This window comes from Lotus japonicus, chromosome 2, assembly GCF_012489685.1.
Source record: "Lotus japonicus ecotype B-129 chromosome 2, LjGifu_v1.2".
Classification (NCBI taxonomy): domain Eukaryota; kingdom Viridiplantae; phylum Streptophyta; class Magnoliopsida; order Fabales; family Fabaceae; genus Lotus; species Lotus japonicus.
Genome location: NC_080042.1, coordinates 77,925,163 through 77,946,501, shown reverse-complemented (window position 1 = coordinate 77,946,501; position 21,339 = coordinate 77,925,163). Strand labels below are relative to the sequence as shown.

At 31.3% G+C, this 21,339-nt stretch overlaps 1 protein-coding gene across 1 annotated transcript; it reads left to right on the top strand.

The window, feature by feature from the left end:
- Window positions 1-11,782: 11,782 nt before the first annotated feature.
- On the top strand, window positions 11,783-12,993 carry LOC130739849 (uncharacterized). Its single transcript, XM_057592281.1, has one exon. The coding sequence runs from the start codon at window positions 11,919-11,921 to the stop codon at window positions 12,456-12,458; it is 540 nt and encodes a 179-aa protein (XP_057448264.1). The 5' UTR covers window positions 11,783-11,918; the 3' UTR covers window positions 12,459-12,993.
- The last annotated feature ends 8,346 nt before the right edge of the window (window positions 12,994-21,339 follow it).

Here is a 21,339-nt window from a genome sequence, read left to right as displayed (position 1 = left end):
GTGGAGGATATATTTTAATTTGTGGCTAAGAGAGTAAGAGCTAAATGCTTAAAACTATAGGGTAAACAGTCTTTTTGTTAGGCATTGATGGAAAGTTGTAGCGCACCATTCAGCCACATTATTATTTATTATTACTTTGTCGATTTGAGACCCTTCTGCAAAGTTGCAATTTGTAGTCTTCGTAATTGCATGAACCATTTGCAACTTAAAACCTTAAATTGAAGTGTGCTTACATCTAATTTGTCCTAATCCTATTAAATATATAGTTATTGGATCTTTCTAATTTTGGGTATGTGTTGATGGTCCAGACTATATCTATATAGTCAGAAAACTCACCTTAGACCTGGTATAGCTGAGTTGCTTTAAATATTTGGTTGGGTGGTTGAATCACCATTATTGGGCGTCAAACTCCTTAAACAGCCTTTGTCCTTGCATCATAACACATATTGCATCATGTCTAATCCTCAACAGTACACAGTTTTTGTTGAGTATGATGCTTGCTTATCAAATAACATGAAGACTCTGTATTTTTCCTATTTTTTCTAACTATGGTATGACATGCTAATGGTGATTTAAATCAATTTTCATATTTTGACTGACTGCTGAAGAGAGTTAGTTCAAGTAATGTAGTAAAATCCAATTCTGAAATACTGAATATGTTGATCAGTCAAAACCAAGATTTGTAATTTTATACTAAAATTGATTTTGGATATAGAATCAATTGTGAAATGAAACGTCTAAACACCCTAAAATTGAGCGATTAAGCATGTACTCATAATAATTATACCATCAAGCAGCTACCCTTACTATTCTGCTTGACTGGATTTTAGACCCATAGGTCATCCTTTGGGATCCCATCATAAAATGTATACAGTTTCATTTAACTAAATTTGTTGTGGGATGAATTCAACATACATAAATCTGTGTTGATATGTATGGTTGACAGAGCAATGAATCTCTCCTTCATGTGGTTACATTTTGCTTTATTTGATATGCTATTGACATGTTGTTTTCACTCTCACTACTTCGAAGTTTTAGTTTTGGTCAAACACACCTCCAAAGTTCAAACGTGGTCCATTATTGTGTCCGTATCTATTTTCTTTCTAGCTCAACATTACGCATGTGCAAAATATTTTTGCTGCTATGACTCATTCACAATCTTATCAATTTTAATTTTCATTTCATTTTCATCTTCACTTGTTATTTATCTATCTTTTTTTATTCAATAATATCATTTATCACATTTTTTACTTTATCTCTTTTTTTCCCTCCCTATTCTCTCGTTCCACTTCATTTCCACATAAGAGAGTGTGAATTATTTCCATCTTTTTAGACTTTCATGTTTCAATCAACTTACTTTGTTTATGTTTGGAACGTCTCTATTGTACACTTTCATGAGGCATATAAGCCAACAAAATAAAGAGATTGGTCGAGGACTTTTTTTAACTTTTAAACAAACACGTATTTAATACTTAGTGTTTGATTTTCAGTTTAGACATATCATCAAACAATTTCAACAAAAAAAATATATATTTCAATATAACCAACATGAAAGTAACTCTTTACTTCTATTGGATTGATTGTGTTTTCATTGAAGTAGTTAGTATATTTTTATTTTCAGCAAGTTTTTAATTTAAGTTGCTTTTTGTTTTGTTTTTAGTGCTTACAAAATTCAAAAAAAAAAAGTTAAATACAAAATTCAGGCGAGTTCAATTTTTTTTGGGGTACTAGAGACATAGTTTTAATAACGACCAAAACCCTAATGTATCAATTTACATCCCTGGACTAAATTTCTGGCTATATCTATACATTCAAGTTGATCTCAGCTTAAATTTAAACACACACTTAGATGTGATATCATGTCTGGTTTGATAGTGATGGTATCCCTTCTATATCTTAATATTGTTAAAAGAACTATAGCAAGGGCAAGCCCTGTATTGCACTGGTCTAATATGCAAAGGATTTTATAGAACTATTAGTGCATTTATAAGAATCTTAGGGCCCGTTTGGTGACCAGGACAGGATAGGATAAGACAGGATAATAATCATATCCTGTTGTTATCTGTTGTTTGTTGCGCCAGCAGGATATGATAACACTATCCTGTCTCCTATCCTATCCTGTCAGTCATGTGTAAAAGTTATCCTGAGGGGGGAGCTAGGATAGAGCAGGATAGGATACCAGTTATATATTTTCTTTCAGTATCCTAACTCCAAATTAATTTATTTTATTATTATATAAATTTATAATTTATAATAATATTAATTAATAAATATAAAAATATTAATTTAACTAAAATAAAAAATAAATAAAATTATTATTCATAAATAGTAAAATAGACTACTCACTTACAAATATTGATTTATTAATAATAATAGACTAATTTCATATTTTCATCTCCTATTATTTAAAAATTATTTATCCACTTATATAAAAATTTAAATATAAAGTATTTTTAAAATAATAATATTTTTAATTTAGTTAATTTTTATTGTTTATCACGTGTCACAACTAAGTGAAAAACATTGATTATAAATATTGATTTTTTTAATAGTAAAAGATTAATTTTTTATTTTCATCTCCTATTATTTAAAACTACTTATCTACTTATATAATAATTTATAATTCAAATATAAAGTACTTTTGAAATAATAATATTCTTAATTAAGTTAACTTTTATTGTTAATTATCACGTCTCACAACTAAGTGAAAACCAATCGGTTAACTGCATAATTTTATTTGAAATATAGGGTATCTTCAAAACAATAAAATAGGCTAATTATTAAAATTTAAATTAATTTAATTTATAATAAAATATACTCATTCATGAAAATGTAAAGAAATTAAATTTAATAGAATGATCAATTTTAAATGTATTTTTTATTCAAATATAAATCTGATACATTTTTCCGTATCATATCCTGTTCTTATCATGTGCACCTCAAACACAGGATATGATAAGAGTCTATCCAGCTCTTATCCTATCCTGTTGATATCATGTTCACATATCATATCCTATCATATCCTATCCTGACCACCAAACGGGCCCTTAATATTTTATTGGTAATCATCATTATTATTTCAGAAATAGTTAAGTAAGTGGGAAATGCATGTGTACTGTCTAGTGTTACTTGCCTCACTTTAAGTTTAGTCGTATCTAGTGTTAGATTTTTTTTTTCCTTTTTTTGGACACTATCTAGTGTTAGATTGAGTTGAGTCATTAGATTGTGTCTCAAAGGTACTAAACGACAAAAGAAATTTGGACGCTTTGAAAAGTTTTTTTTGTCAACCATTTTTTGTTTTCTTTTTTGGGTAAACTCGTTTATATTTTTGTGAAGTTAGGACTTTTTTTGTTAATATGAAGTTAGGCTTAACGGGCTTAACTAACTCTGGATAGGCCTATCCATATTTTGGCAGGCCTAATTGGCTGGTACAATGGGCCCATATTTTGGAATTTTCAAAAAATAACCACCATTAGAAACCCAAAAATGCATAATTGCTTCAAAAAAATTAAAATGCATAATTGCTTTACAATGTTTTTTTTTGGGTTAACTATCAGATTGGTCCCTGTCTTTGTGTCACCGTCTGAGGTAAGTCCCTCCCCGAAAAATTTATTGCATTTGGTCCTGTGTTTGAAAAACTTTTGGAGCGGATCCTCGTCGGAGGGTGGAGCTCCGATGAGTGCTTAAATGATATGCTGACTGGGATAAAAATACTTATGTGGATTTAAAAAATAAATAAAAAATAAAAAATAAAAAATAAATTACACATCATAAAATTAAATTAAATTAGTAAAATTAAAAATCCAAATTACCCAAATTAATTAATTAAAATTAAACTTATTAAGTAGAAAATTAAAAACCCCAATTCTCCTAATCCTTATTTCAATTCTGTCAAAACATCATCTTTGATTCTTCTTCTTCATTGTTACACATATCCACGTTCTACAACCCACATCTTTTCCCATTTTAAGGGTTTATTATAATCAAATCAAATCCTCAAAAATCTGAACAGAAACATGGCCAAAAGCAACACACCATATGACAATAAAGAGCAAAAATTAGTTGAAAGAAGAACCTGCATTTGCGTATAGATTCAAAAATAAAAAAGGAGATTGAGCCAAATTGAAAGCCAATCGGAAGAGAAGATTGAGCAAGTTGAAGAGAAGTGATGAACCCTCAACCTCTCCTCTTCCTCTTAGCACCGTGATAGAGGCCTCAACCTCTTTCTCGGCCTTCGATTCACAGCAACACCAAGTGGTTGTTTGGTTTGGGTTCTTCTGGATCTTGCTTCCTTGCTTTTCTTCTTCTCATTGGTGGTTTGAAGGTGGTTGTTTGATCCTTGGTTGCCGATTCATGTTCTGGTTTATTCTGGGTCTTGCCTCCATGTTTTTCTTCTTCTCCTTCTCTCATAACTCAGATCCAAACTTAGATTGTGGTGGGTATTTCAGTTGGGGTTGGGGTTTTGGTTTTGGTTTTGGTTCCGATTGTAGGTGAGGGTGATGATGTAGGTTGGGGTTTGGGGGTGAGGTTGCGGGTTGGGGTTTGCAGTTTGCGGGTGAGGGTTTGAGGGTGAGGGTTGAGGTTGGGTGAGGCTGGGTTGTACGGAGGTCGAGGGACATGGCAGTGCGGTGGTTGTGTGGAGCGCTACGGCTTCGTTGAGTTTTGGGTGACTTGTGAGAAGGTGGGTTGCTTCACTGCTTGCCTGCAGATGCAATTTCTAGGTTTGGTACGAATTTGGGAAAAATGGGTCTGGTGGGGATTTGGGTATGGTAGGGATTTGATGAAATTTTCTGATTTTGATGAACATGGGTGTGATTTGGGGAAAATTTCTGATTTGGGTCTGCAGATGAACATGAGTTTGATTTTGATGAAGATGAGCTAGGTTTGGTTTTGATGAAGATGATTTGGGGTTAATTGGGGGAAAATTGATTTTGTTAATTAATTTTTGGGTTAGATTTGTTAATTAGTTTTTATTTTGTTAATTGAATTAAAATTTATGATGTGTATTTTATTTTTATTTATTATTATTATTTTTTTAATTCCACATCAGCTTCATTAACACAGTCAGCATGTCATTTAAGCACTCGCCGGAGCTCCACCCTCCGGCGAGGACCCGCTCCAAAAGTTTTTCAAACACGATGACCAAATACAATAAATTTTGCTTTACAATACTTTTGTAAAGTGTGACAGGCTACCATGGAAATCACGTGGTTGGATCACTGCACCTTTCATGGCATTTTCCATGTGGCCTCGATGTAGATGCCTTGTAATTCCCACCTTGACCGATCCATAAAGGTAAAAAAATTGAAGTTAACTCATCGTCATTTTTACTATACATTCTCACTTTTTCTTTTGTCTTATTTTTCACTCGTTTTTTCTCTTGCTCATCTCTTTTCTTTCCTCACCACACCAACCACTAGTTTCTTTCTCTTCTATTTTTATTTCTCTCACATATGTGTATAAGTGGAATGAGTATGATGAGTGGAATGAGTATAATCTCATCATTTTCCATTCAGTCACCATGACCAAGTAGCTGCTTCTATTATTAGTTTATGGCCCAACTCACCACCACTTTTCCCGCGAAAAAATAATACAATAATCAATAGTTAATGCACCACCGATTCAACACAATTTTAGAGATTGAGGTCGTCAAATAATCGGTCATTTCAAAAGCTTGAACTATTAAGGAAGAATAATAGTTTTATTTCTAATACTTCTTTATGTGTATATTTAAGTTTGAAGGGTGAACAATAAACATGTTCATCTATTATATACTGAAATTTAATTTTTTATTAGAAAAATTAGTGTGGTAAAGATTGAACTCTATACTACTTATTTATAGAGATTCTAATACTCTATTTAAAACAATCAATTATTTCAAAACTTAATATTTTTACATATATTCATTAATCTTTAAGTTTGGATGAAGGGTTGCAGACACCCTTCCTGTGTGATCTAGCTAGGTTGCTATATTGATCTTTTAATGGTTTTGGAGGACGATAGTGAGGATAAGTTTTTTCCTATAAGAGCATCGATATTCACTAAAGTATTTCCTTTTACTTTTTACAACTCTCAATAATGTCACATCATCTACATCATTTTATTAATTTTTACTCCAACCCAACAACTCTTAAAAGTTTATATAATTTTTTTTATTAATTGTAAGTTTTATTTAAATATTTTACATTAAGCAATAATAAATGCAAACACACTTTTCATGACTAAATTGAGTATCTACTCTCACATACCCTCACTAGCCATGTTGAAATTAAAAATATGCTCAAAAAATAATAGATGTTGGTGGGGAGTGGCGGAGCCAAGGGGGGTGCTTCCCGTGGCTTAGTCACCCCCAAGCTCCCACTAGACTTGATGACATGGAAATGTATAATACGAAGGGAATGGCTAAGACATTAAAGCCCAGGGACCTTGACTTGTATTTTGCTCCCCTGTTGGGGAACGTTTATTCCCCTGTTTTTTCTCCCAACTATTGCTATTTACTATACTTCTCTTTCTCTCGTTTTTTCTTTTTGTTTGGCCTTGGCCTCTTGTTTCTTTTTTGATTGTGTACCCATACATTTTTATTAAAGTAAAATACCAACTTTAAAATTTAAAGTAGAGCAACATTTTAATGGTGATTAGGCATTGTAGAGGTATAGAGCAGCGCTTTATAAAATAATTAAAAATAATATAAAAATTAGTTACATAGATCTCTTATAAATAACATAAAACTTTTATATTTCCACTTCACAAATGAAATGAGTATGTAAAAAAATAGTTGAAAGTTTCTCTTATTTCAATGACAATAGTTTAGAAAATATTGGGCTTTTGGGTAAGCCAAACTTGACAATAGTCTGAGAGCTTGAGTTTATTTTGGGTAAGCCAAATTTGATTTAATAGGTACAAGAGGTGCCACTCACACAAATACACACATCTGTATTATTGGTGATGTTTAGTTTTTTATTTATGATATTGAATCTTAGCCCCTAGAGATGAATTTCTGCCTCCGCCCCTGTTGGTGGGAGTATGTATTTGACGTTACATACTCCCATTAGAGATGTTCTAAGTTATGACATGCATTACGAAGTTGTTTCATAAAGGTTGAATGTTTTTGTTCATAGGATTCATCGTGATTCTTGAATGCAAATCAGTTGCGGATTGACTTGCATATTTAGGTCTCGTTCCTCTATTTCACAAATTAGCGTTTTGATAGTTCCACTTGTTGAATTAGAATCTCTCCTATTAAAATTGAAGAGATTCCCTCTATATCTTTTGATGTCCCTTGTTGTCCTTTAATTTCTTTTACCTTCTTGTTGTTTTGTGAAGAAGAGAAAGAACGTATATAACTTTTTATATTGTTTGAAAGATCTAATTTCATTTTATCTGGAATTTTTAAAAATAATATCATATATTCTTAAAATGGAGTTATTTAAGCTAATAATATATTAATTGCCGTCCTCACTTGTTTTTATTACGTCCACATAAAATAAAAACTTAAACCACAATATAGTTGTTGTTTTACCTTTTTTTTTCATGAATACAAAAGACACAGAAAACAGAGGACTCATAACCTCTCAAAACAAGTGCCTATAGCATCAGCACATAATTGCGACACCATCTCCAGTGGGGGTACATCAATAATTCAAATAGGGATCCATATCTTCTTTTGTTTAAATAATGTCTTATTTCATGTCACAATCAACAAACTTCAACTATGTTTGTTAAAAAATGAAATCGGCACGACATCTATAACCTTACATAATAATATTTAATTAACATATATAACACAATTTTATTAATGGAGTGAGACTCCGCACATAGAAATATCCAAGATTTTTTGAAAAAAATTAGACATAGATTTTATTATATATATATATATATTTATATATTTATGTTTTACATAAAAATCATTTAAATTTTCATTTAAAGGATTTATCCTAATTCCTAAATCTTCTCATTCTTAATTTATATGTCTCAAAATTTTATCACTTGAATTATTTTCTGAGGATAACATAGTTGGATATTGATACCAATATAGTTTAGCTTCAAAGTAAAGCTGGAAGACACACACATATATATATATATATATATATATATATATATATATATATATATATAAATAAAAGCGAGAGAAAAGAAGGTTTAAAAATCAATAAAATGAGTAATTTATCTTTCTAATTATTAATGTATATATTTCAGCTCAAATTTTGATGAGCACCCAGTTTATGGTTTAACCTAACGTGTAGTTGCTGTTTCATGATTATATTTGGAGTCATAAAATTGGGACCGCTAAGAATAAATTACAATTAATAGACGCCCAACTTGATCTCATTCCCAACCCTCAAATGAGAGAGACGTCTTTTTCGTATTTGATATTTTTAACTTGTTCATTTGTTTTTTTTTTTCAAAAGGAGGCGATATCTTCATATCCCCTACAATTATTTTTTTTTTACAACAAAATGGATATATCATTAATAAGAGTAACTTCATGAGAACATGTAAAAGAAAAAAACTTCGTGAGAATAAATCTCTCATGATTAAAAATCAAACAACAAATCCACTCCAATTAGTCCTTGAACCTAGAGTATGAGCCTCATTAAAACCTTACTAAAAAAAACTCATTTGAGATAAAAACTAGTGAAAAAAAAAGAGTACATTATAGTATACTCTTGAGTGCCTATAATTACAGCCTTCAATAACCCCACTACACCAGTATCCCCTACTCATTTTATAAATTTCAAAATACACTAAAATTAAAATTAAACAAAGGGGACATATGGGTTAGTTGAGGAGGTCAAAAAATTTAATTTTTAAAGAGTGTAATTTATCTTTCCGATGTAATATTTTTTTGGCTTAAAAGCATTTCATGCCTCTGATGTATTACAGTTGTGCAAATGTCGCCCCTACTCTTTTTTTGTCTACGTTTGTACTCTCCATGTTTCTGAAAAGTGCAACGAATGCCCCTCCGTCACTCTGACGTTAAAAATGGATGATGTGGCTGTTAAATGCCACATCAGCATCCTACGTGGCATGACACGTCATTAAATAAAAATCAGAAATTGGAAAGGTGGGGGGAGTTTCGAACCCGAGACTTCAAAGTGGCAAAACAAGCCTTTAACCAGTTGAGCTACTTAAATAATTATTTTATTTAGCAACCGAATTATATTTATAGCATTTATCTTATTCATCTTCTTCCCTCACCATGTGTAAAGAAGGTTCAGGAAATCGAGCCATCACTCTGCTGCAGCACCATTATTATTCTCCAAATCTGACAAATTTCCTACATGAACAAACTCACATTTTCAGCAATTTCTCAAACTCAACCCCACTCCACGTGAATCTGACAAACTCAATTTAAGGATATAGAAAATGATTTTGTTTTATTCCCTTAATTTGAAATATTGTAACACAATGTAATATATAACAATGTAATATATAACATTGGTTGAGGTTCTCAGTGCAATTGTCGTTGGAGTTGCGTTTGCTATCGAAGAAATTGGAATTACGATTTCTAAAGAAGGAGATTCAAAGTTCCGGTTTTTATTTTTTTGGGGTGTTCTGTTTGGGTATGAGGATTGAAATTTAGGCTGCGTTTGGGGATTCAAAACAACCATTAACCAGTTGAGGTACTTAACCAATATCAACGAGATCTGAGAGCTTTTCCAGCGAGCCACCCGACCTGCAAATGAGGTTTCCAAACAAACGGTAAAGCTTTTGGAGAAACGGACACCACCATCGTGTTCCTGGCCGCGAAAGGATGAAGACCCACTATTCCTTTCCTCCTCCGGCGAAACTCCATCATAGACCGCCGTGAACCGCCACCTTCTCCGGCGAGACCTTCGCCGGGAAATCTCCAGAATTCTCCCAAACTTTCCTGAATTGTTCTTTACTCACCCAAAAACGTTTTTAAGGTAATCCGGAGAGGGTTTAGTGAAGAAATTCGAAGAACTAAGGTTGGGAAAATGATGAAGGTTGAGGGTGGTGATGACTCAACCATGGTGGGTAAGGCAGCTATGGTGGGTAAGGCTTCTCAGCCATGGAAAAGAAAGCACGATGAAGAGAGCTTTACTGGTTGTTCCATGATGATGGTGAGGGAAGAAGAGGAAGGTAAAATGCAGTGGTTGCTCCATGGTGATGGTGAGGGAAGAAGAGGAAGAAAAAGGCATGGTGATAATGAGGGAAGAGGAAGAAAAAGGCATGATGATGGTGAGGGAAGAAGATGAATAAGATAAATTCTATGAATAAAATTATATTGCTAAATATAACAATTATCTAAGTAGCTCAATTGGTTAAGGGCTTGTTTTGCCACTTTGAAGTCCCGGGTTCGAACCCCCCCACCTTTCCAAATTCTGATTTTTATTTAATGACGTGTCACGCCACGTAGGATGCTGATGTGGCATTTAACAGCCACATCATCCATTTTTAACGTTAGAGTGACGGAGAGGTCAGGGGCATGAAATGCTTTTAAGCCTATTTTTTTTATAACTACAAAATCAAATATAAAAACATTGTGTAATAAGAAAGTGAGGATATTAAGTTGTTAACTTAACATGTCATGCTTAAAAACCTTATTTTCATTTTTAAAGCACGTCTTAAAAAAGACTTATTTTGTGTTTTGAAACAATTTTATAGTGAACTTTATCATATTTTATATTTAATAGAAATCTTTCAACTTAAATAAATCTATTTCAAGTGTGCTAGCTCCCCTTTAATAATGAGGCTATGTCCCAAGTGTGCTCCCCCAAAAGTGATTTTTTATGTGGTTTGGTTTTTTTAGCTCTCATGAGAGACATGTTCTCATGATGCATTTCTATCTCTTATTCAATAAAGTTTATTTTGATGTAAAAAAAATCTATTTCAAATTTATTTGTACACCAAGATTAATTTCATAAAAATTAAAATTTTGATATTGATTTTTAGAAATACACATTCAGGTACCTCCCTGCTCAACAGATATACGTACATATATTTTAATAGTGTTTCTTTTATTCTAATGATATTGATGTCATCTTTATCAAGCTAGTTTATAAGATGCTTATCAGTTTAAGTTTTCTACTTCTAATATTTATTATTTATTTTATTTTTACTCTATCTAATATCTATACTTTATACTCTATAAATCACAATTTTCCGTGTTTTAATGCTTAGAGAGAGCAATGAAAGAAACTCTTGTTTAATTAAGTTGCTGAACCTGGACAAAAATCTTAACTTTTATTAAAATCTCATAATAAGTAAGACTACTCAAATAATAGAATCTTATTAGATTTAGATCCCATCCGAGTTGCTCTTTTAGAAGCAGAACAGAAATTAAAGAAACTCCTATTTAATATAATGAGTGAAACACTTGTCAATCTGTCACCATCTTTGGGGTTGGTTCCATGCCTTCCTTCTCATGCAAAGGGACGAAGTGCCACATGCTTCATTGCCCATTTATCACCGTCGGTGCATCAAGCATGCACGAATCTCAATTATGCATGATCCAACGGTAACGACACAAAGGAACACTAACCCATAAAATTGGCTACACGACACTCCAAATCCATGTCCAAGAATCAGCTTTTTTTTTATTCTTTAATAAAACTAGTTTCTTTTTTCTGTTCAATATTTGAAATCTTCTAGGCATCTTTTCTCCTCTCCTACTCCGGGTCTAGTCTAACTAACTCACTTTATATTATAAAGTCTCCACAAATAAAAAAATATTCTTCTTTTTCATTTTCCCTTATTTTGACCATTACTTAACTTACTCCTTTCCTCTCATCACCCCCTATATAATGTTTCCACCTCTATTCCTCTCTCTTCATCCCTTGCTTCAATATCCATTCCTTGATATCCCTAGCTCATATCAATCTGATTCTATTTCAATTTTCGCCATCTCTTAGTTCTTCTTCCTTCTATTTTAATTTCTAGGAAATTAAATAAATATGGAGAACACTTTGGTGCCTAAGAGGCCTAGAGAAGAAGCCCAATTGGAAAAAGATTTAGACTTTGAAGAGTATTCAAAGAGGCACAAGCCATACAACCACATAATCTCCCTTCTTGATTCAGATTCAGAGGAAGAGAATTCTACAGAAGATCTCTCTCCTTTGATGACAACCCTCCAGCAAGAAATTACATGTCCTTCTGATAGCCTAGATGCTCTTTTGATGGGCCCAGCTCAAGAAAAAGCCCAAGAAAATCTTACTAGTTTAGAGAACAGTTTAACCTCTACTCATGTGTTGAAGGCAGAGGAGGATGAGAAGGATAAGGTGATGAGACATCTTCTTGAAGCTTCTGATGATGAACTTGGGATTCCAAACAGAGGGGATGAAGCAGGATGGTTGGGTTTTGGGGAAGAATTAGGATTAATTAACAGTAGTGGAGATGAGTTTTCTTCTTTGTGTGATAAATTATGGGAGATTGAAGATGAGAGAGCTAACTACTATGCTCTGTTGCAGTCTGAAATCTTCCTGTGGGGGCAATAGGAAGTGAATATTCTCGTGTGTGTTTGGCTCGGCGTTAGTAGAATTGGATCTGGCCAGAATTGGATCTGATATGAATTGGATCTGGTAAACATGAGTTTGAGTGACGTGATTTATGTTTGGATACATTTATCAGGAATTGGATCTGATAGACTTGAATTGGATCTGTAAAAGGGAAAGGGGACAATTGGATCAATATTGATGCTGAAGCAACAAATTGTTGTGTTAGGATGGATCCAATTCTGGGGCCAGAATTGGATCATCAACATTTAACATCCAAACATCAATGGAGATGGAAAAATCACGTTTGAGGTCTTTAAACGTGGATCAGGCCTGATCCAACGTGCATCCAAACACACCCCTCTTCTCAGTAGGTGAAATCCAAGAGGAGATAAAGAACTGAAGGTGGTAGATAGTAACATAGAAAGATGGTGGCAATTAATTTGTTTTCTTTTTTGGTACTTTGAGTTAGTTAATAGTAATACATTTGTAATATCTTTTAATAATTTTTCAAAAGGAGAACACACCTCAGCGCTCACCCTATAACACCTCGTTCTATGGAACCTTGCTGGTGCGACAGTAAGGAAGGAGCCTCCTATAGGGATGGCAACGGGTATGATCGAGTACGGGTTTTACAATTATCAAATCCAAATCCTAGAATCTAAACCCAAACTCAAACCTTTGATAAAATGTTGAGTTTTAGATTTACCTAAAATCCAAACCCAAACCCAAACTCATTGCTTACATGAAATAGCAACCTGTCTCAGAACCCGATCATAACCTACTTTCATAAAAAAAACAAGTGAAATTCATAGAAAGAAACAAAAAACAAATATTATTCATCATCCTCATCCATCACCAAAATGAGACAAGTAGTTTAGAGTTTACTTTGTCAAACATACAAAAATACAATTAATCATCAAACACTAAGAACAAAGTTTATAAATATATATGTATGAGAGTTTTTTTAATAATTATGTTACGGGTATCTTTGAGTCCGGATTTGGGCGGGTATGAGCACAAATTTAACTAAACACCAAACTCAAACTCATAAACTGTAACAGTAACGGGCAAAACTCAAATCCAAATTCAATCAACTCGGGTTTTATCCGTCAAATTATATCGGGTTTTGACGGGTACTTATGGGTTTGGATAAAATTGCCATAAGGCTGATCGCACGAGAGGCCAGCTCCACTAAAGTCTAAAGAATACCTTGCAAAGCCAAATCAAAACGCCCTCCAGATTTCATATTATGAAAGATATTATAATATTATATTTTAGTAAATTTTAATTGATAAAATATTACTGATAATTTTATATTGAAACTATTAATCATAGGTGTTACTCAGCTTTGAATTTTAATATTATTAAATTTGACTTCAAAAAGGTATTAATTATAGAACTATTTACTATAATATTAAATACTAAATTAAAATAAAATATGAAAATAATTTATAATAATTAAAATTATTTTTGATGGAATTAACTATTTACTACTTAGATTTAAAATTAAATATTAGTATATTTGCCTTGAAAAAGTATTAGTGTTAGAATTAATTACTAAAATATTAAGTTATATATCAAAATATCCATTAGTAAATACATTTTTAAAATTATTAAAATAATATTTATTATTAAAAATTATTAATGATGGTAGTAACTACTTCCTTCGTTCCTATTTAACTGTCAGCTTTGAAGAAATTTTTTTGTTCCTATTTAACTGTCCACTTAGCATTTCAAGAGAGCATTTAATGATGTTTTTACAACAAATGCTCTTATCAGTACAGTAAATGAGGAGAGATAACACATACTTTAAAGCGTAAAATAGAAAAATAATCCACATTTTTTCTAAAAATCAACAAAATTAATCACACCATTAATATGTGTGCCTTCACTCAAAGTGGACAGATAAATAGGAACAGAGAATGTTAATTAAGTATTAATTGATTTCAGTTTTTAACTACTTGATTTCAATATTTAATATTAGTTGTAACCAAAAAAATATTAAATATTAGTAAACTAGACTTCAAAAAGAAATATCAATAACAAAATTAATTACTAAAATTATAATTATTAATTTATATCACAAAACTTATCATTATATAAATTTTAAAAAGTGTATGTAAATAATAAAGTATTCTTTTTTTTTTTAAGTGAAACTGATATATATTAAGGTGGTTCAAAAGAGCATACCAATGAAATGATTGTACAAAGTCTTAAACCAGAACCCAACACATACTCGAACAAATACTCAAGACCTGCACTATGACCAAACAAAAATCTTTGAGATTAAACTTCATTAAAACTTTGATGCTTCTTTGCATGTCTCTCATGAGGCTGGGTTTGGTTTTGTGGCGAGGAACAAGGATGCAGAAGTTCTGGCAGCAGCTACAATGGTTATGGGGCCGGTTCTATCTCTGATTCTAGCCGAGGCTCTTTGTCTAAGATGGGCACTTGGTTTAGCTCGTGAGCTTGGATTCCGGCGAGTATGGTTTGAGACGGATTGCTTGGCGCTCCACACCTACTGGGGTCGGAGAGATACTGGTTTCGCTCACTTGGAAACGGTGGTTAATGATTGTAGTTTGTTAGTTTCACATTTTGATGTTTTCAATTTTATGTTTGTGCGTAGAACTGACAACTGTGTTGCTGAAGCTATTGCTAAGTTAGTTTTTCGTTTAGGTTGTTTGGTTTGGATTGAAGAGGCTCATTTGGAGGTTTCCTCTCTTATCCAGAACGATGTTGCTGTTTCTGTGGTTTCTTCTTAATGGAAAGATTTCCATGTTCAAAAAAAAAAAAACTTCATTAAAACCTTACTATAAAAAATCCATTGAGAAAAAAATATAGTGAAGAAAAAAGAGTACTCAAATCCCAAAAATGTCTTAACTCCCATAAAAAATGTCTTCCAACCTCCCATAAATCAAATATACACACAATTGCCGAAGACCAGAATTAAATACAAATGAGAGAGCAAACGCTAGCTTCACATCCTAGCACCTCCAAGTTATGCAACCAGTATAAACTAAACCTTCCTTCAATGAGCATGCCTTCAAACTTCCAAGTTCGTCCCTTGCACAGCAAATGAGAAAGACCAAATTTGAACCTTCAAATTTTCCTTGACGCGTCACTATGCCACATAGCCAATGCTTCCTCCAATAAAAACCAACGAAAGTGAATCCCAATAACACCTTAACATAAGGTCACGTACGCCCCACACTTTCCTTTGATTAATTATATATTCAAATTATACTATCACAACCTTCACCATTAAGAAGTTGAAAAAAAATTATTTACTTGAGTAAGCATTAACCAAATAATTAATCTTTTTTTAAGTTAAAAATTTTAAATTTATCAAATACTATTTTATATTGTGAAATATATTATTTATTAAAATTATAATATATTAAATTATATTTTGTTAATATATATCATTAAATAAATGTTACAAAAAGAGTATGAAAATAATGAACATATATAAAATTACTAATGACATTGTTAACTATTTATTACTTGTGTTTAAAATTATTATTTGTAAATTTGACTAGAGAATGTATTAATGATAAAAAAATTTAAAAATATATAAATACTAATTTTATTTTATGATTTTAAGTAAAAAAATCATCTTGAAATAAATATTTTTTAAAAATATTTAAATTTGTAATGTAGATTTATATTAAAGTATTTTTAAAACATAATATTTCAAAATTCATTAAAATAACATATATCTAATAAAAACTAGTAATGACTATATTACATAATTATTACTTGAGTTGTATATTTATAAAGTTAAATCGAACAATTTGTAATGATAGAATTCATTCTTAAAAATATTAAGTAATAAAGTAATATTTTTGAAAACATTAATATTCAATCACTTGACAAAAAGTTCTTTAAAATATAAATTATTTAAAAACTATGAAATATAAAAATTATTTAAACACTATGTATTCAAAAGATATTATGGTGATGTGAATCATTAAAATAACTTGAAAAAGGTTTATGAAATAACTATAAATTAATAGATATTACTATATTATAGTATTGACTTGTTATTACTATAGTCCGTAATTTGGAATGTTCGTGATATATTTTCGGGGGGGGGAGGGGGTGAATGTGAAATAAAACAAGAGAATAACAACAAAACGTAAACAAGCAAAATAAAAGAAATGAAGAAGGAGGAGACATACATACCTTAACCTCTTCAAGAAATGTCCAACTTAACCAACTTATCTACTATCGTATTAGCCTGACAAAGAATAGCTAAAACTAAAACTTTTCATATGTTTTAAGCAGTGATATGATTGAATCTCAACTATAAATCTGGAATAACAATGTAGCTTTCGTAAAAATTCACTTACTTTCCAGGGCTTAGGATCCATCAACATATTATTCCTCCACCAACAAACTCATGAATGAGTGAGAAGATAACTAGGATAAGCATGATTATGAATGAGAAAACTAACCCATCTCTGAATGTCATCAATAAAAAAAATCACCTTGCAAAGAGCACACATGACAAATATATAATCCAAATCTCCTTAGAAATGAGGACAATCCCTAAGACAATAAAGAATATTATCCTACGAAGAAAAATAACGATTGTAGAATGATAAAGTGTAAATCTTGCACTTGAACCTATACACATAATGAAATTTAATCTTCTTATCAATATAACCTTCCAATACCTAGACAAAAGAAAAGTAGAAAGTGAAATCACATTACCATCACAAAAACATTGAAGCGTTGATCCTGAAGCATGACTACCATGCACACATTGGGATCTCATCGATCTCCAATCATTAGAATAGGGCATGAATTGAGACCTAAAGGAACAATAATGTACTCCCACTGAATGAAGAGGATACATCAGGACATTTCCTAGGGGTCAAGTTCCAAACCCTTTGTGGGAAATGTCCTGATGTATTCCCCTTCATTTAATGGATACAGGTTCCAAACATTCTGTTGGCTTCGCTAGCGTAGATATCCCCTATGGCGGCCTTCCAACACTCTTCTTCTCATAGCCCTTATACAAAAAAAACACCATCAATATGATAACCACTAGAAACACATTTAAGAAAAATATTGAAAAATAATTAAATAATATTGTAAATTATTAATGTGAATAATATAAAAAAAAATTAATTAAATTTTCATATTAAGTATTAATATTATATAATGACAATCGAACACAAAATAATTATATAATAATAATTATAACTGATCACTAGAGTCAAAATATTATCATATATTTATATTTTATTATATTTTTTTCTAAACTTGGATATTTCTGATAATTTACTTAATTTTTGAACTTAAAATTATTCTTTTTTTATTTTTTTAAATATCAATATTTGAAAAAGTAGTAGAAACATTATTAATCATTATTATTTGAGTGAAAAAGTTATGGATTTAATTTTTTGTTATTAATTTTTTCTTAATTATTACACGTAAAACTACTTTTTTTTATACAATGTCGAGAGTGTTCTTCGTGATGTGCCAATATTCAATATGCAATTTAGTCATTTAGTGACAATTTCATGTATATTCCTATGAAAAACCAACATTGAGTGTCCATATTAGAGGTAATTTTACCTACAATTATCACCAGCGCCGCACAATTTTCAGCCACCTCTTTTGTGGCTTTCTCCTCCTTCTAGAGCTCTTTTTTCGCCTAATTGGAAGACCTGTAAGAAATAAATTTGTACTGAATCAATACGATGACTTATAAAACACTAATATAATAATATAAATTATATATGTAGCTATGGAAGAAGACATAAAGAGAATTTTGACAGATTTAAAAATCTACCTGCATTGAGATCCATGCAGAAGCGCACACTCTAGATTAAGATCTTCCTCTCATATTTTCCTTGTCTATAACTAAGTTTTTGATGGAAAGATTACGTCTGCCGCCAGAGTTCAAGAGAGGAGAGTAGATTCTAGTCTCACACACACACATATATATAGTGTATCATACACCAGTAACCCTAGTTTTCATCCATTATGGACCCTATGTTACTTACTTGACCCAACATCATAATTTAATGCACTTATCAATTGGGCTTAAGTCCAATAAAAATATATAATATAATGGATTAAATAATTACATTATATAAGGCTTTTAGAAAAAAAAAATCAAATTATTCATTCAACTTGCTTTCTAAAAGCAAGGTCCACCAAATAATAAATGCCCATACACAAAATTTTAACATGGTCCTCTAACAAGCCCCTATGAGAATTTGTTTTCCGTTCTCTTTTTTCTCAATCGTGTTCATCTCCCATCTCTAGGAAGTAAACTCATTTTTTGCTCTACCACCACTTCCACCGGCCATCTGCCCTTGTTTCTTTCTCTTGCTTATCAAAAAAAAATCTTTCACTCAGTTTTTTCTCAACAATTTCCTACCTATACTCTAGCATCAATGCTTCCTCAAGTAACAACATTCATGTTGAAGGCCATGTTTATAAATTTGCAACATCATTAGAGCCAATTGAGTTTGGTTGTAACACCATTAGAGCCAGCTGAGTTTGGAAAACAATATAAAAGGAAGAAAAAGAAAAAGGAGAGAATTTTTAGTTTTGACTTGGATCTAGTGACCATTGTTCATTTGATGATTTTAAGACTTGTTTATTTGATTACTTTTATGTGCTTGTTATTTTAATAATCTCCCGAATGTTGAGTGATTAGTTTATACTCTCTCAATTTTTCGATGTAACAAAAAAAAGTTTATACTCCCTCAAATCCAAAAAGATTGTTGTTTTAGTCACTCTCTAATTTATCCACAATTTTTGTAGGATATGAAACTTATTAAAACTTTACTAGGAAAAACTCAATTGATATAAAAATTAATTTCTAGAAATAAGTTCGAAGAGTTTATTACGGATATACTGTTAGTAGATTTTATTGGAGCATATTAAGGCTATATCTATATATATATCACACACTCCAAGTTTTTTTTATAAGCATATCACATAGTCTAAGTAATTTGCACTTGTACGTATGGGGTGCAACGTAAGAGCAACTCCAACCCACAGTTCCTTATTTGGTTTCTTAAAACACTATTTGGCACTATCTTGCCCTATTCATGTGGGTTCGTACTGCCACATCAGACTTAAGGAACTCCTAAGGAACTAAAGCAGATTTTCCTCCAACCCATGGTTTCTTAAATTACTATTTGAAGGGTCTCGTGTCCCACCATACAACATAAATTAATAATATTTATTTTCACCCAATTTAGATTTAAAATTTAATACTAAATCAATACTTGAACTTAAAAATAATTTAATTATTATTTATACGAATTTAATTTAAATTAAATTTTACTAAATATTTAAAACAATTAAATTTAAAAAAAAACCGGTCTAACCGGTTAAACCACTCCCAAACGGGAAGAAACCGGCTATAACCATTGTTTCTCCTTCATGTTTTTTCATTCAAAAAAATTATGTTCATCTTGATTCTGTTCATGTTGTTATGTTGTTCATCTTCCATTTTCTTTCATTTTGTTAAGCTTCTCTCTGAAATCCGTTGAAGCATGTGAGAGAAAATATCATTTTTTTAATCTAAGAAACCAAAGAGCAGAGTTCCTTGCGGAAGGAACTCTGCACTGTTGCTAAGGAACCAAAACTGCCAAGTAGACAAACTCCAATGTAACCCCAAAATAAGAAACGTTCCTTAGCAACTCCAACACTGGGTTAAGAAACCAGCGTTGGAGTTGCTCTAACTAACCAATCATTTTCTTTTCAAAAAAAAAAGTAACTAACCAATCATTTTATGTATACATTTTAAATATTAACATTTTTTTTGAAAAATTTACATCCCGTATTTCCTTGGTAAGCAAAAAAGGAATCAAGATGTTAGTGAAAGTAATTTAATCCAACTTAATTCGAAACATATCAAGATATCACAAAATTGTTTTCTTCTTTTAGACAAATACGAATAGGTTCTTACTGGATTGTTGAAATAAGTTAAAAGTATTAAATTAAAGTAAAATTTGCTCCAAATAATTTTGATATGCAATTTTATGTATAACTTTGTGTGTGTTTAATGTAAAATCATGTTACGGGAACCCGAAATGGGTTGAGCCTTTTCCATCATGATTTCAAATATGTTACGGGGACACCGATAACACATGAAGTAAAATACCCACACATTCAAACTGAAAAACATATATGAATGAGAACAATGGTGTCATTATCAATGAACACATAGTAAAACAGAGGAAGGTCACATCTTTCAACCTTTGCGGAGGAAGTCGAAAAAAGATGAATGGGTTTGAACACAATCTAACAAGCATACATGAAGGAGAAACAATGGTGTCATTAGACACATCAATAAAAACATAGTAAAACAAAGAAATATCAAATCTTTTTACCTTTGTAGAGGAACTCAAAATGGATTGAGTCTTTTCCACCATGATTTCATAATTTAAAAAAAAACGACGAATAAGATGAAAAATTAAAGTTCCAAAACGATCAACGATGCAAGAAGAAGAAATAATGGGGTAATCGACACATAAAATTGAAAATGCAGAAAGATATAGGAGGATTGAAAGATGTAGAAGAAATAACGGGTAGTCAAAACATGTAATGATAGATGTAGAAGAAAAAAGACGAGTGGAGCACGGGCGTAGCCAGAATTTTGGCACCGGGGTGGCGAAATATTATTTAAAAAATTATTTTGCTTTCTTTTATCTAAACAATAATTTGTTAAAAAAAATATCTAAACAATATTGGCAAAAAAAATATCTAAACAATATTCATTTTTGAACATACTTTTACGTATAATTTCTATACACATATTTAATCTTTTATCCTTTATTTAATCGAACTTTATCGTTTATATAATTTTATCAAACAATAATCCAAAAGACTTCACATGTGTAAATCA